Source organism: Neofelis nebulosa, chromosome 10, assembly GCF_028018385.1.
Source record: "Neofelis nebulosa isolate mNeoNeb1 chromosome 10, mNeoNeb1.pri, whole genome shotgun sequence".
Classification (NCBI taxonomy): Eukaryota; Metazoa; Chordata; class Mammalia; order Carnivora; family Felidae; genus Neofelis; species Neofelis nebulosa.
In genome coordinates this window covers 75,535,570-75,550,498 of record NC_080791.1, presented here as the reverse complement: position 1 = coordinate 75,550,498, position 14,929 = coordinate 75,535,570, and the positions used below count along the sequence as shown (strand labels likewise).

General features: G+C 47.6%; 1 protein-coding gene across 15 annotated transcripts in view; it reads right to left on the bottom strand.

Annotated features, from left to right (window-relative positions):
• The window catches only part of NAV2 (neuron navigator 2), a 741,392-nt gene that overhangs the window by 166,559 nt on the left and 559,904 nt on the right, over positions 1 to 14,929 (bottom strand). For all 15 annotated transcript variants that reach the window (XR_009249837.1, XM_058688453.1, XM_058688452.1 and 12 more), the window contains one exon: positions 4,318 to 5,419. Coding sequence is in view for 14 of the 15 variants with exons in the window: in XM_058688453.1 (XP_058544436.1) it covers positions 4,318 to 5,419 (1,102 nt within the window). In the remaining variant the exon portion in view is untranslated. The remainder of the gene's footprint in view (positions 1 to 4,317; positions 5,420 to 14,929) is intronic.

Genomic DNA, 14,929 nt, shown 5'->3' with positions numbered 1-14,929 from the left:
CGTGCAAATGTGTAATTACACTCAGATGCGTAACCCTGGGTGTAGCGTTATTAATTCATTAGCGTCCTGAACTCATTCACCCAGACTTCACTCTCTGTGAAAAAAGTGTTTGCCAGGAATGTGGACTGTCTTAATTAAACGTGGGGGACGTACCGAGAAACCTCAAGTCACCCATCCTTCCCCACCTTCGCCCTCCTAATGAAGCCGTCAATTCCAAATTCCTGCAGTCCCCACCCCTTGAGGATTTTTGGATTCCTGTTGCTCCTTTTGACCCACTGGCCGGAGTCCAGGCTTTCATCATCTCTGACCTGTAAGCACTTTGTAAACACTGCTTCCAGCCTGGAGGTTGCAAACGGCAGCCAGGCGTCAGAACCAGCCCGTAGATTCCTATTGGTCTGTGTAGTATTTTGAAGCTTTTTGAATTCATTTCAACGGTTTAAAATTGGGAGATTTCACAAGAAATATCTGGATTTCTGCCTCGTCCGTTTCTCCACTTGCAGTGAAAACAAGAAAGTCTACACGGCCTTTCTTGCAGGGCGCCACCTGCTGGTGCCAAGTGATGGCTGCTCCCTCTAGACAGTCTAGCACTCCCTCTGCCGCGGTCCCATTACCCCCGGCCACTCGTTTCTGACCTTTTGGGTCGGAATCAGGCATCTGAGTCTGTGGCCTCTATTCTAGACTGCCTGTAGGTCCAGTCTACTCCCCACACCATCCTCCACTGGTTTTTGCGACACTGATACGATCACATCACCCTCTGATCAAAGGCCTCCGATGGTTTCCATGGCCCACAGAGTAAGGTCTGACGTCCTAACTGTGGTAGACAACGCCCCACATGGGTATTCATTTCCAGCCCTGTCTTGTGCCACCCTGCCCTGTACACACAGCCCTACCGTGTCTTCTCTTCCACCTGTGTCTTCATTCCTAGAGCACACCATGCCCTTAAGGGTTTTGCCTTCGTAGTTAGTGTGACCTGTGCCTAAAGGCTCTTTTCCTCTTCATTCCTCTCTTGCTCCTAATCAGCCTTTAACACACAGTTCCCGTGTCATCTTGGCCGGGAAACCTTCCCTGACTCTGCTGGCTAAGCGCTCCACCTGTGCGTTTCTACAGCATTCTTATTCTCCTGATGCCGATGTATTACAATGCGAGCTAATTAATAAATCTTGCCTCAACTAGAGAGCTCTCTGAAAGCAGAGACTGGCTCTTTGGACATGTACGTGTAAGAACTCAAGCTGTTCAAGTTCACACGTAGAGCGGGCCCTTAAGCAGGGTGTACTGAATGTATAAACGAGAAATGTTTAAGTCTAGAAAGATGCTGGGTCCTAGAAGGAGCATTAGACTTGGAGTCTGAACATTTCGCTGGCTGCAGGGAGCCACGCACATGTGAGAAGTCACTTCACACCTCTGACCCTCAGGTCCCCCATGTGTACAGCAGGGCTAGCCACAGTGACCTCTCCTGGCTGCCACAAAAATCACGTGACAGGACTCAAGAAGCATTCGGTCAAGTGTAAAGTGATACATGTCCATGTCACTTCTCAATATAATTCATTCAGTGTGATTCAAAAAGATGACTTATCTTTCTTTTACGCCTTGGTAACATCGCCAATGTTGACAGGTTCTGGGGAGGGGAAGACGGCAAGTTCTCTACGGTAAGTAACCCATGAGCTCGAGAGAATTTTAGAGCACGAGGGGAGTCTAACCCATTTAAAAATATCTTCTCATCTCATCTCCTTGCTCTATAGATGAAGACAATGAGGTTCAGGGAGCTGCACTGACTCAGCGAGCCAAGACTGTTTGGCGCTTAAGAACTTGGCCCCTCTAAGTTAGACAGACTTGGGTTTAGACACTAGCTCTTCTAGCTATTAGCTCTGGACTTGGTGTGAGTTATTTAAGCCTCAGTTTGCTCACCTACAGAACGGGGATCTCAAAAGTAGCGAGCTTGTGAAGTCTCGGGGATGATTCTATGGGCGAAGGCATGAAAAGCCTTGGCAGGGTCTCTGCACATACGTAGCATGTGCTCCATAGCTGTCCCCACAGGGAAGGGTCCCAGACCACCCAGGGATTTGTAAGCTAATAAAAGACAGAGCCCAGGCATCCTGACTCCCATCCTGGCTCACCTGAGAAGGAAAAGCACATCAGAGGGGCCAGAGGGACATCACACAGGGTGAACATGGACATTCAAGTACAGCTTGACAGACACGCGTGACATTTTCTCATTTCTCGTATTTGTCAGACATTTGCTCTTTCGTTAAGAGTTTTCCTCTCACAGAGAAGCGTGAAATTTTAAAAGAGGTTAAATGTTTTACAATCCTTCACATCATTCCAGAAAAAAAGAAAAAGGGAGTGAAATGGATGGTGTCCAAACACCATCATATATTTTAATTTCGAAAATGCAAATCAAGACTCTGGGAGCAGTAGCTTGAATATGTATTACCTCAAGACTATTAATGTTACTGGAATGATAAAAATTTCATGGGGAGCAATTCAGCTGCCTCCATGGTTCAGAGAACAACTGTATTAAAAGCCCTGCATGGAGACGAATGCTGAGTCATTATCTAAAAGCCCTGGCACTCTTCTCCAATGGTTAGCTGAGCTAATGACTGGATGTAATAAAAAGATGACCTTCTCCCAATTAAAAAGTCCGGGTGTGACCCCTGCTGAGGGGGAGGGTAAGCAGAAGAGAAAGAAGGAGGGATGGGACAAAGAGAAGCCTGGCCTTGCCTCACTGGCTGGACCTGCCTGGCTTTACTCTGAATCACTCAGGCCAGTCTTCCCACTCGCTGTTGGCAGGCAGGGTAACAAAGCCTACGAGAACACAACTCAGGCAGGGAGACAGGGGATATCTATTTCTTCGGGGGAACCATACAAACACAGGAAGCTGAAAGTATGGGCACGAGTCTGCATGCGAACAGGTGTGAAAATATATGTGTGCATATGCACACTAGCATTTTATATATGTATGTGAACTTGTGTCCATAGTTGGACGTGGCTGTCAATGTACGTCCATGCCTACGGGTGTCCGGGGGTGTGTGTGTGTGTGCGGTGTATATGTATACATACTTAGGGCAGAAGCTGTAAAGTAAGTGCCTAGATAACGGCATTCACTCATCAGGCCCCTTTTGCTATGCAGAGGTATTAGTAACATTCTGCTGTGCAGAATGGCCAAATGTACTCCACGTCTCAAGTACAGGATTAAGCTGGGCACTGGGAGCAAAGCTCTGGGAGTCCCTTAAAGCACAGCTGCCATCTGCTGGAGAGGACTTGTCCATGTGGGCCAAGGACCACCCAGGGCCCGTGTCCTCCATCCTGCAAAGGTGCGTGGTGCGGGCTGGGCAATGAGAGGCTCTCACAGGCCACAAGCACACAGAGCAAGCGGCACCTGGCTCCACGTGGTCTCCCGCAGTCCTATGGATGTGCCATTAGAGAGAGAGAGTGTGGGGGACAGATAATGGACAGAATGGAGTCAGACAAGCAAGCATCCAGGTTTGTCTCCTCAATATAACCTGATTCTTTTGTTCTTCTAGAACTGATCTCTCCCTGGGGCTCCTGGGTGGCTTAGTCAGTGAAGCATCCAACTCTTGATTTAAACTCAGGTCACGATCTCACGGTTCGTGAGTTCAAGCCTTGCATCAGGCTCCCCAATGCACTGTCAGTGCAAAGCCTGCTTGGGATTCTCTCTCTCTCTCTCTCTCTCTCTCTCTCTCTCTCTCTCTGCCCCTCCCTCCCCCAAAATAAACTTAAAAAAAAAAAAACTGATCCCTTCCTATCACTACCTTGCCCTTTCATGCTGCTCTCTTGAAGAAAGATTCCAGCAAGGACTGAAAAAATACTTAACACGTGCCATGTGTAAGCAGCCGTGAGGATCTGGAAGCTCAAGACGAACGCCTCTGTGAGAAGAGGTCTCACCCATTCAGCAAGGTGGCATCTGTGTTTCTCATTTTTTAAGGTACGTTCAGAAAACGTTAGGACCGATGTCGGGGCCGGTCACACTGAGTGATACCAAACCACACTTACCGCGTCTGCTCCTGCTGCGGCTGCTTCTGGAACGCCCCTGGGTCCCCACGTGCCTGGCCAACTCCTCCTCATCCTGGGGTCAGCTCAAATTTTGCTTCCTCTCCCCCTCCCCCAAGCCGTGTTGTACTAGTCGCTCCCTCAAGCACACGTGTACGGCTCTACTGGGAGCTTATCAAGGCGTACGTTAGCTGTCAGCTTTCATGTTCCTGGAGGGCAGGCCGGGTTCCTGCCCTCAAAGACCTGGGACCTACCAGAAAGGCTCCTCTGCCCATGGCCCAGCAAGGGCGGACAGGTGGCTGCACCTACCTGTACAGGAAAGGCGCGACGGTGGCAGTGTTGGGATGGTTGTATTGCTGCTGGGGCTGAGGTAGCTGAACACTGACGGTATTGCTTCCTGTGGTCTGGGTGGTCCCGACGGACCCGCTGACGGTCTGGCTGCTGATGCTGTGGTTCAGGGTGGTCCCTCCAGGGCCTCTTCCTTCTGAGGACGCCAGGCTGGAGGAGGAACTGGAGTGTCTGCCGTCCAGCTGGGGCTTCTGCTGGGGGAGCCCCGAGCTCGGCTTCCCACCCCGGCTCCGCTCCCCCTCCTTGGAAGGGGCAGGGGCACTTGGGGACTTCCCGGGCATGCTCTTCATTCCTGGTTTTGGTATTCCACTGTGGGAAGGGGCTGTGGCCTCCTTCTTGGCACTGTTGAGCTTCCCCCCCTTGGGGATGAAGCTGGCGATCTTGGAGGACTTTTTTGGCATCTCGGTCACCGCCGCCCCGCTGGGGTCTTCTTTCGGCCCCTCTTTGAGGTCCGGCCTTTCTGTCACAGAGGCTCTCTTGGCGAGGTCCTTGCTTTTCTCCTTTTCCTTCTCCCGCTGTTGTTTCTCCTTTTCCTTCTCGTTGCCTTTCGGGGAACTCTTCTTGGTGGTCAGCGCCCGGCTAAAAGTTCTCTGGGCGATGCCCTTGAGGGCGATCTTGGGGCTGTTGGAAGCGGGACCCGCCATGGACAGCGAGCGACTGGTGGCTTCCGTCTCTTCGCTCTCTTCAAAGCTGGGTAGAATCTCGAGCCGCTCACAGCTCGTGTCCCGCGACCCCGGGCCCTCGCCTGCCTTGGAACCCCCTTTGCTGTTGAAAAGCTTTAGTTTTTCCAGCATGGACCTCTGACTGTTGGGGGCTGGCTTCATGGCTTCGGGGCTGGGCCTGGGGGCCTCGGGCACGGGCTGCTTGACCGAGAGCATGGACGGCGTGGCACTGTGCTTCACGCTGACCGACTTGCTGCGCCAGGGCTTGGAGGCAGCACCGGGCTGGGGGATGGCCGAGGAGGCGCCGCTGTTAGCAGGGGAGGGGCTGCTGCCACTTTCCAGAGGAACAGGTGCATTTTCACTCATTCCGGGGTGGGAGGAGGCTGGGCTCGCCAACGGCTCTGCAGAGACGGGGAAGAGAAGGAAACCCGAATTACACCTGTGGACCTGCGCTGACGGCCAGGGAGGGTGGGCCATGGTTCCACAGCTCATCACTCTCAACCCAAACGCTCAGATAGCTCCACCACCCTCCCGTGCCTTACCCGTGGTTAAGCTGTTTTTTGTTTTTTTAATCTTTATTTATTTTGAGACAGAGACAGAGTCTGAGCAGGGGAGGAGCTGAGGGGAGGGAGACACAGAATCCGAAGCAGGCTCCAGGCCCTGAGCTGTCAGCGCAAAGCCCGGCATGGGGCTCGAACTCACGAATCGTGAGATCGTGACCTGAGCCGAAGTCAGACGCTTAACTGACTGAGCCACCCAGGCGCCCCCCACCCGTGGTTAAGTTTTTAAATCCCACCTTGACTTCCTCCTGCTCTCCATCACACACAGTTCACATTTCCCGTCCTATCCTGGTATCTGCTGTGCAAATGCACACTGATCTTAATATCAACATGTGCAAAGCACAATTAAGCATGCGTTTCTGGTAAAAAACCAAAAACCTACACCACGAAAGATGTAGGAAACACATACTGTTTTGAATTATTCAACCCACAACCCAATTTCCCGGTTAATGCGAAATAATTGAAAATTAGCCGCCTTTAAGAAAATGTAGGAGAGACATTAAAACGGAACAAAAAAGAAAGAGAAACCAAGCATAATCTTTACAGAAGAATAATTACCCAAGGAAGTTGCTAAGTCCTATCAAAGCATAGACGCTTTTTCCTATGTTGACATTTTGAAAGCGGTACCAGCACGATTCAGGCAAGACTTAAAAAAGATTGTTTAGCTTAAGAGTATAAAATGCACATCGATTTACTGTAGGCATGAAAACACACAGGTTATCTGAAAGTCAAGGTCTCCCCTTTGGCGCTTAGGGTGTATTTCCCCAGCCAGACTCTCTTCTCAGAAACGCCTCAAGATATTTGCAAAGTGGAATCAGAATGATTCTAAGAAGGGCGGGTTCCAAACTGGAGTTCTGCTGGCCGAGGCGGCCCGTACCACGGAAAAGAGGGATGCCCTCCTCCACGAGCACTCAGAACCAAGCAGCTCTATCGCCCACACAGGGGCAGCTGTCAGACAGAAAGTGGCCGGGAAGGCTGTCACGGCTGAGCCCGGCGCCGTGCCACCCACACCCCACACAGCCCGGTGCACGGAACGGAGAGGATGCGGCCCTTCAGCCCCTGAAGAGCACGTCCGTGCCTGCAAAGTCACCACAACACGACTTACCTAGCGGCAGCCACTTTCTCCCACAACGGTTCCCTAGGAAAAATTCTCTGACCGGAGAGGCTGCCCTTCCAATTGTCACAAGTGTTTTCAGTTAAACTGCTCATGTTTCTAATTAACTTTTGTCATCCGCAACTGCTCCAGTGCCCAGAAGCCTGGCGGGATTAACGGCTGCTTCTTCTGCCCGTTTTTTTTTTTTTTTTTTAATACCTATGTTCCGCTGCCTTCTAGCAACAGAGTAAACTGTGTATAGAGCGGCTTTTTATGATTTAAAAGTCAACGGCCGCCAAAGCCGAGTGCAGGCAGCCCCTGTGTGGGACATGAGCACCGAGCCGGGAGAACTCCCGACAGAGGAACGGCTTTCCTCCACTCACTCCCAGCTGCTCCGGGAAGCCACAGCTCCAGGGTGATCCAAAGCAGACCTCCCAATGTTTTAAAACACATACATCTTCCTGACTTACTGGGGATTTGGGTTTGGAGCGGGGGGTGCTGCACAATCCTCCCTAACAAAACTCACGAGGCGTTGTTGGATCTTTTCCTGGGGAGAGCTGGAGACCGGCTTGCAAACAGGCTCGGGAACCCACCCACACTGCCGGCCTTTCAGAGGGTCTCCAGCAGCCTGACGCTGCTTATAGAGGGTCTCCTGGTATCAGGAGGTACGGAGCTAGGCACATTGTGAAGAGGGGCTCACTATCCCCCTTTTATGAGTGAGGAAACCGCAGCTCGTGGGAGCGCTAGTAACGGACCCTAAACCACAGAGCTAGGCATGGACATAGCTGCGACTTGAACCCAGGTCTCCTGATACAGTGCTCTTGGGACTGTATCACAGCTACCTCCTTTGGTGAAGGATATATTTAAACAAGAGGCACTTAAATGGTAGGAGTGCTTTTTAGGCATCAACTTTTCTGTTGCTAAGGTATGTTCATGCCATCCTTTTTGGAGCACAGCCCAGCCCAGCCCAGCCTCTGGAAAGGAGGCAGCCTATAGTGCAGAGGCTGGCTCTCTGCAGTAAATACTGGTGACCTCCAATCCCGAGTTCCACTTCTCATAAGGCAACGGTCTTTCCCTTAACCTGGGTTCAGATCTGAGGCCAAAGGATTCATTTGTTCACTCAATATATTCATTCATGTCAATATTCGCTCATTCAATGTGTATGTCAGACGCTGTTCTAGGCACCTGGGATACATCAATGCAAAACAAAAGTCCCTGCCTTCTTAGAATTTACAGTCCAGCAGAGGAACGGATAACTAACATGGCTGATAAATTTTATCATTTGTTAGAAAATAAGAGCTAAAGAAAAGGGGGTCTTTTGGGGCAGGTTGTAACAATGTCCTCACAAGAACTGCATCATATTCAGAGGTGTGCCCCTCTTTCCTAAAGAAGTCTTAGGCACATTCCACTGAGTGTAAGTGCACAGATCAGTAGGACTTCTCTGCTCCCACACATTCCTTAGAACCTCAAGAAAGCTTGCTTGCAATGGTTTGACAAACGCTACTACCTAGCAGGTCTGTGTATTTCTAACACTAACAAACACAGCTAGAAATCAACCAACAACTAACTAGCCAAGGACTAACCCAGAGTGAAACAGACACCTGGCTCATCTAAGTGAAATGGGCAGACTAAGCTAAAGATGTTGTCTCCTTCAGATCCAAGGTGCCAGGCCAGGGGCGGGGGAAAGAGGGAGGCTGGGGAAGGGCTCGCACGATGTAGGTAGGACGCATACCACCCTGGGCCAAAACAGCTCGCTCCCAGAAACTTCCACGTGTCTTTTAAACCCCTGCTCAAATGCCTTCCGTGTCACGCTGAGACCTTCAAGCTGACTGACCCACTTGGTTGGCGTCACATGGCATTTTCCGAGGACTTTGCTCATACCTCCCCATAAAAGGATTTTAGAGGGCCACCTGCATATTCTAGCCACTGGGAATACAGAGGAGTACAAAATAAGGTCTACCCACTAGGAACTCACTGTCCAAAGAGGCAACAGGCCTCAAGCAGAGCAGAGAACAATGTAAAGGACTACAGAGGGCTGTGTAGGGTACCATGATACCTAAGGGTTGGGATCCATTAACTCTCCCATTTGGGAAACCTTCACAGAGCCAATGACCTCTAACTTGTCACACCATGTTTCTGCTCTAGGTTGGCTGGCTAGCCCACTGGTCCACACTCCCTGACTCATCTTTGTGTCCGACAGCCTGCCAGAGCATAGGAAACCCTTGGTATGTGGCTATCAGATTGCAGGTTGGTAGCTTTGACTTTTGCAATTCACAGTTAAGGCAACAGAGCCACAGCCTTCTGATGAGTCATGAGTCAAAAGTTTTTAGCCTAAACTCCGGCAAAACCAAAAAACACTATCAGGACTCAGAGTTCCAGAATTTCCACTTAGCATGTGGTGTGGGCTCCTCTGGTTATGGAATCATGGGGACATTTCAAGGCTATTCGCTGCAGCTGTTAACTGTAGAGATGATCTGAATTTGGTTTCTAGAACAGGAGTTTCCTGAGTAGGGCTGCAGGGCACCAGATTACCTGAGGATAAGACAATCTATACTTTGCACTTATGTCATGGCTAGAAATCCCCTTAATAGTGAAGGGGGTTCCAGGTCACGAGTGGTTTTGCCATGTTCCCATCATTCTGAAGGTTTCACACCAGTGACCTTGGCTGTTTAGGGCCTGTTCTTCTTTCTTTGGAAAACAGCCATTCCTAATGCCGGGATTCTGTGGTTCCCAGCATGAGACTGTCCTTACCATGCTTCTGAGACAGTGAAGTAAGTATGAGAGAGATATGGGTAGGTGAGTGAAGCTTTAAGCTTTGTTACCAACCAACAGTGTGACCCACGATGTGCCATTTTGCCCCTCTGGGCCTCAGTTGCCCCATTTGTAAGAAGGATGAGCTATTTCTCTAGAGTCTTTTCCACTCTGCTTCCATTCAAAGCTCAGTGAGTCTCCGAGAGGCCCAGTGAGGCTGAGGCCAGAGAATGCAGCCCTCAGTTCCATCACTACTCTGTGCTGTGGCATACAGGTGTTTACCTTCAAACATTCTCCCTCCACAGCTCTCTTACGATGTTTACTGGTAGACATCAGTGAAAACTGGCTGGGTCAAGGGACAGTCAGCCTTGAATGAGGGACTTGTGAATTCAGAAATTCTGGTATCCTATGAAAACAAGCCTGGGGAAGGGAAGGTGGGGAGAGGTCTATAAAATTAAGAGCACTTCGCTCCCTAATGAGGAATAGCTCTAGTTTCGGCTCTCATGTATACACACCTTTGTTAGAGTAAAAGAATCTAATAGGGAGGAAAGAGAAAAACATAAAAGAATGTTCTGAACATCAGTATTTCTCTGGCAATTAATGGTATGCAGGCCACTGTAGTAGGTGAGCCTATTTTCAATGGCACATGGATGAGTATTTTTATATTTTCAAAGTCATATATTTATTTTATTGCAATAGAACAGATAACTAGCCCATATATAAATGAACAGCTTCATGATTATTAGACATACATTTAAAACTGGAGCCGATTTAAGGAAAACAAGAAACAAAAACACACAGATTTGGTTCACAGATTTGGCAAAACTCACACAGGTCTGTGGAAGACTGAAGCTGGGGAGACACTTCTCCATTAAATCAAGAAATGCTTATTTTATATATAAAATCTGTAATAAACATTTTACAAATACCTACCTGTGTTAAGTCCATGCTTTTGGAAAACGTAATCAACAAAACAGAAATCAAACCAGAAGGCCCAAATAAAGACGAGGTTTAAAGCTAACCTGAAATGGCCACCTTTTAGAGTTTTATTTCTTTGTGTGTATTCGTTTAGAAAATTTTGCTGAGAATGGCTAGCCTAGCACTGGCACCATGACCAGGCCTTGTTTAGCCAAAGACCATTTAAAAACTAACGGCTTTCCAAGTCTGGACTACTGACCAATAAGAATGACACATTACATCACCCCCCCGTAAACATCCAAATGTCCATATGCAAAACTGAAAAATATCAAGACATACTGTTATATGCAATAGACTCTGATCTACTCTACCCTAATCCATTTTTTAAACGCCTATCACTAAGCCCCTGAACAGATTTTATGACCCTCGAGGGGACTGTGCCCTGAAGCCTCAGCAGCTCAGTTCTAAAAGACAGCTTCCAAGGTTCACCCACCACCAACTGACAAACCACCACAAGAAGGAAAAGTCTCATTTGAAACAGTGCAGACAGGATGTCTTTGAAGAAGAGAAAAGGCTTTTTTGCTTTTTTTTTCAGGGTTTACAGAGAACATTAATCCTCCTGGAGGGAGGGGGAAAGTTTGGTTTTTCTGGCAACCAGCCTTAACCTTCCCTGACAGTAACCAAAATACTTTCTAAATGAAAATACTGTCTAAGGCAGATAAATAAGCATTTCTTCCTCTCTCCATCCGACAGGGCCAACACTGGCCACCAGTCCCTTCTGTCCCCAGCCTCCCAGTTAGGGGGACATTGGTGGTCTGATCCTGATGCCAGCAGGCACCCAGGGAGCATGTTCTAGGCTGGCTGATCCCAGCTCCTGTCACCCCCATTGTGATTTTAAACCTGCCCTGGGGACATTTCCCCGCCTAAATCCTCTCAGTAGTCTTCAGGAAAAGACCTGATAATTGGGTCTGGGAAAATGTTTGCAATTTCCTACAATTTGTCAAGGTGTCAATCTTGAGCATTCAAATTTGTTAGGATAACTGAAACCTGTTTTGTGCGTGCGTGCGTGTGTGTGCGTGTGTGTGTGTGTGTGTGTGTGTGTGTGTGTGTTTGAAAGTACATGGACTCTAGCCACACAGGCTGGAGACGGTTTTCAGAGTTGCTCAGGTCAATTTCTCAACAACTCTGTTACCCACCACATCACAGAGGGGCACAGGAACCTCACTCGATCTGCTAAATAGTTCTGGAGGATTCCTTAAACCTGGCCAGGGAGCATTCTCAGCACTGCTGTGATCAATGTCTAATCTTAAGAGTGTGGGCTTAAACATAGTTTTCTCTCTGAACCTTCTTAGGGAGGATCATTGCAGGTATAGAAAGAGAGAGAAGGGGGTATAAGAACGACCAAGGAAAGTGGGCAGGAAAGTGCCAGGGCATGGAGCTGGGTTTGGGACCCATACTTTCTAAGAACCTTCTTGTGTCTGCAATTTCAGAGGCTCTGAGAACATCCAAGTTAGAATAAGAATGACGATCTACCTAAACAAACGTTTTTTACAAAGTTGCTCTGTTAATCCCTATCAAAATCCCAATGATGACTTTTGCAGAAAGAGAACACATCCTAAAATTCACATAGAATCTTAAAGGACTCCGAATGACCGAAATAATCTTACAAAAGAACAAAGTTTGAGGTCTCAGAGTTTCTGATTTCTAAACTTATTACAAAGCTACAGTAATCAAATTGGTGTGGTACTGGCCTAAGGACAAATGGACCAATGGATTAGACTTGAGAGCCCACAAACAAACCTTTGTGTCTATGGTCAAATGGTCTTTAATACTGTTCAATAAAGTCAGGGTGGCCTTTTCAACAAATGGTGCTGGGCAAACAATATCCACATCCAAAAAAAAAAAAAAAAAATCAAGTTGGAGTCTTATCTTATACCATATAAAAAAAATAACCCAAAATGGCTCAAAGACCTACATGCAAGAGCTAAATTATAACTCTTAGAAGAAAGCTTAAGGACACTGGATTTGCAATGACTTTTTGGATATGACCCTAAAAGCACAGGCAAAAAAAAAAAAAAAAAAAAAAGAGAATCCAGGTAAGCTGGATTTCATCAAAATGAAAAACTTTAGTGCATCAAAGGACACTGTTCACAGAGTGAAAAGGCAATCTACAGAAAGGGAGAAAATACTTGCAAGTTAGCTATCTGATAAGGAATTGATGGCCAGAATATATAAAGCACTCCTATAACTTACAAACAGCAATACAACAATCCGATGGAAAAATGGGCAAATGGACATTTCTCCAAAGAAGATACACAAATGGCTGATGCACGCATGGAAAGATGTTCAATATCATTAGTCATGAGAATGCAAATTGAAACTACAATAAGATACCACTTCATACCCATTAGGATAGCTATTATCAATTTTTTTGTGTGTTTTTATTTATTTTTGAGAGAAAGAGACAAAGTGCAACCGGGGGAGGAGCAGACAGGAAGGGAGACACAGAATCCGTAGCAGGCTCCGGGCTCAGAGCTGTCAGCAGAGTCCGATGCGGGGCTCGATCCCACAAACTGTGAGATCATGATCTAAGCCGAAGTTGGACACTTAACCGACTGAGCCACCCAGGTGTCCCTAGGATAGCTATTATTTAAAAAAAAAACCAAACCCCCTCCCCCTCAAAAAACAAAACAAAACAAAAAAAACAAAAAAACCCCAGAAAATAAGTCTTTGTGGAAGACGTGGAGAAATTAGATCGCTTGTAAACTACCATGAGAATGTAAGATAGAGCCATTGTGGAAAACAAAACGGGAGTTCCTCAAAAAATTTAAACCTAAACTATGATCCAGCAATTCCATTTCTAGGTATATATCCAAAAGAAGTGAAGGCAGAGACTTGAGCAGATATTTGTGCACTTATGCTCACAGCAGTCTTATGCACAATAGCCAGGGGCGCCTGGGTGGCTCAGTCGGTTAAGCGGCTGACTTCGGCTCAGGTCATGATCTTGCAGACCATGAGTTCGAGCCCCGCGTCAGGCTCTGTGCTGACAGCTCAGAGCCTGGAGCCTGTTTCAGATTCTGTCTCCCTCTTTCTCTGACCCTCCCCCGTTCATGCTCTGTCTCTCTCTGTCTCAAAAATAAGTGAACGTTAAAAAAAAAAATTAAAAAACAAAACAAAAAAACAATAGCCAAAAGGCAGAAGCAAGCTGAGTGTCTATCGGTGGATAAACAATGGATATTGTTTGGATAAGTACACGGATAAACGAAACACTGTATATACATACAATGAAATATCATTTCAGTCTTCAAAGGGAATAACATTCTGACACATAGTACAGCATGGATGAGCCTTGAAGACATTATGCCGAGTGGAATGAGCCAGCCATGAAAGGACAAAGACTGTGCGGTTCCACTTAGAAGAGGTCCCCAGAGTGGGCAAATTCACAGAAGGATGACTGCCAGGAGCTGAGGGGAGGGGGCAACAACGAGGACAGTTTCAGTTCAGGAAGATGCCGTCTGGAGACGGTGGTAACGTCTGCAACTGCAAGGTGAATGTACTTAATGTCGTGGAATTGTATGTTTTAAAATGGTTCAAATTATCACATGAGACGTATTTCACCGCAATGAAAAACATCAGATTGTATTTGGCTGCGAGTGACACAGAATTCTGACCGTCGTGGCCTATACCTTATTCCCAGTCCTACCACAGGACTGCCACACCCCAAAGGGCTCAATGAATATTTGCTAAATTAAAGAAAAAGTTTCTGTTAGTGTGATGGTTAACTAATCACATGAGATTATGTAGTCGGCATATTACTTTATTAGTATTATTTTACTCCAGACTGAGAAAACAATTTCTGCGTCAAAGGAACAGCGATCCTTTTAACAGACCCTAGTAAACAAGCAAACTACATCACTTGAATTCCTCCTCCCTCAACTGGCTGTCAGCAGCTCTCTGGCCAAGCTGTTTGCTCTGAACGGGGTGCCTCACTGCCCCCTTCCCTGCTCCCCCACCATACCCAACATTAGCTCCCCGTTTATGTTCCAGACCTTCCATTTTACCTTCCGTTCCAGGAAACCTCCAGAACCCCCACACAGAGGCCATGACTTTTGACTTGAGGCTTCTCTGGGGTCCCTGACCTTTCCCGGCCTGTATTGGGGTTATAGCAGCCGCACTTCCCTTACGTACAAGAATGGCTGATGCACTGATAGGTGCCCAGCGTGGCTGGTGGAAAAACCAACAAACAAATAAAACCTACTACCCACGCTCGATCCCTCCACATGGCTCGAAATTAAAATCAGGTGTGCCCGGCTTCAGCCTCTTGGCTGATGATGCCAGTTCCCTTTAAAGCTAAGTGAACCGAAAAGACTAGAAGCTGTGGTGGTGCTTTTAGTGCTTTTCCTTCTACTTGTGATGGAAATTTTGCTGCAACAGGTCACCGAAAGGGTCATGTCCAAAAACTCCGGTATCCTGGAAGGGTGTGGCCAGAAAGAAATGCACGGAATGTACAAGTGCATTTCCCATTAGGCTGAAGGCAGCTCCTCACCGTGTGAGCTGCGGGGGTTCCCGGTCTTCCTCACTGACTTTTT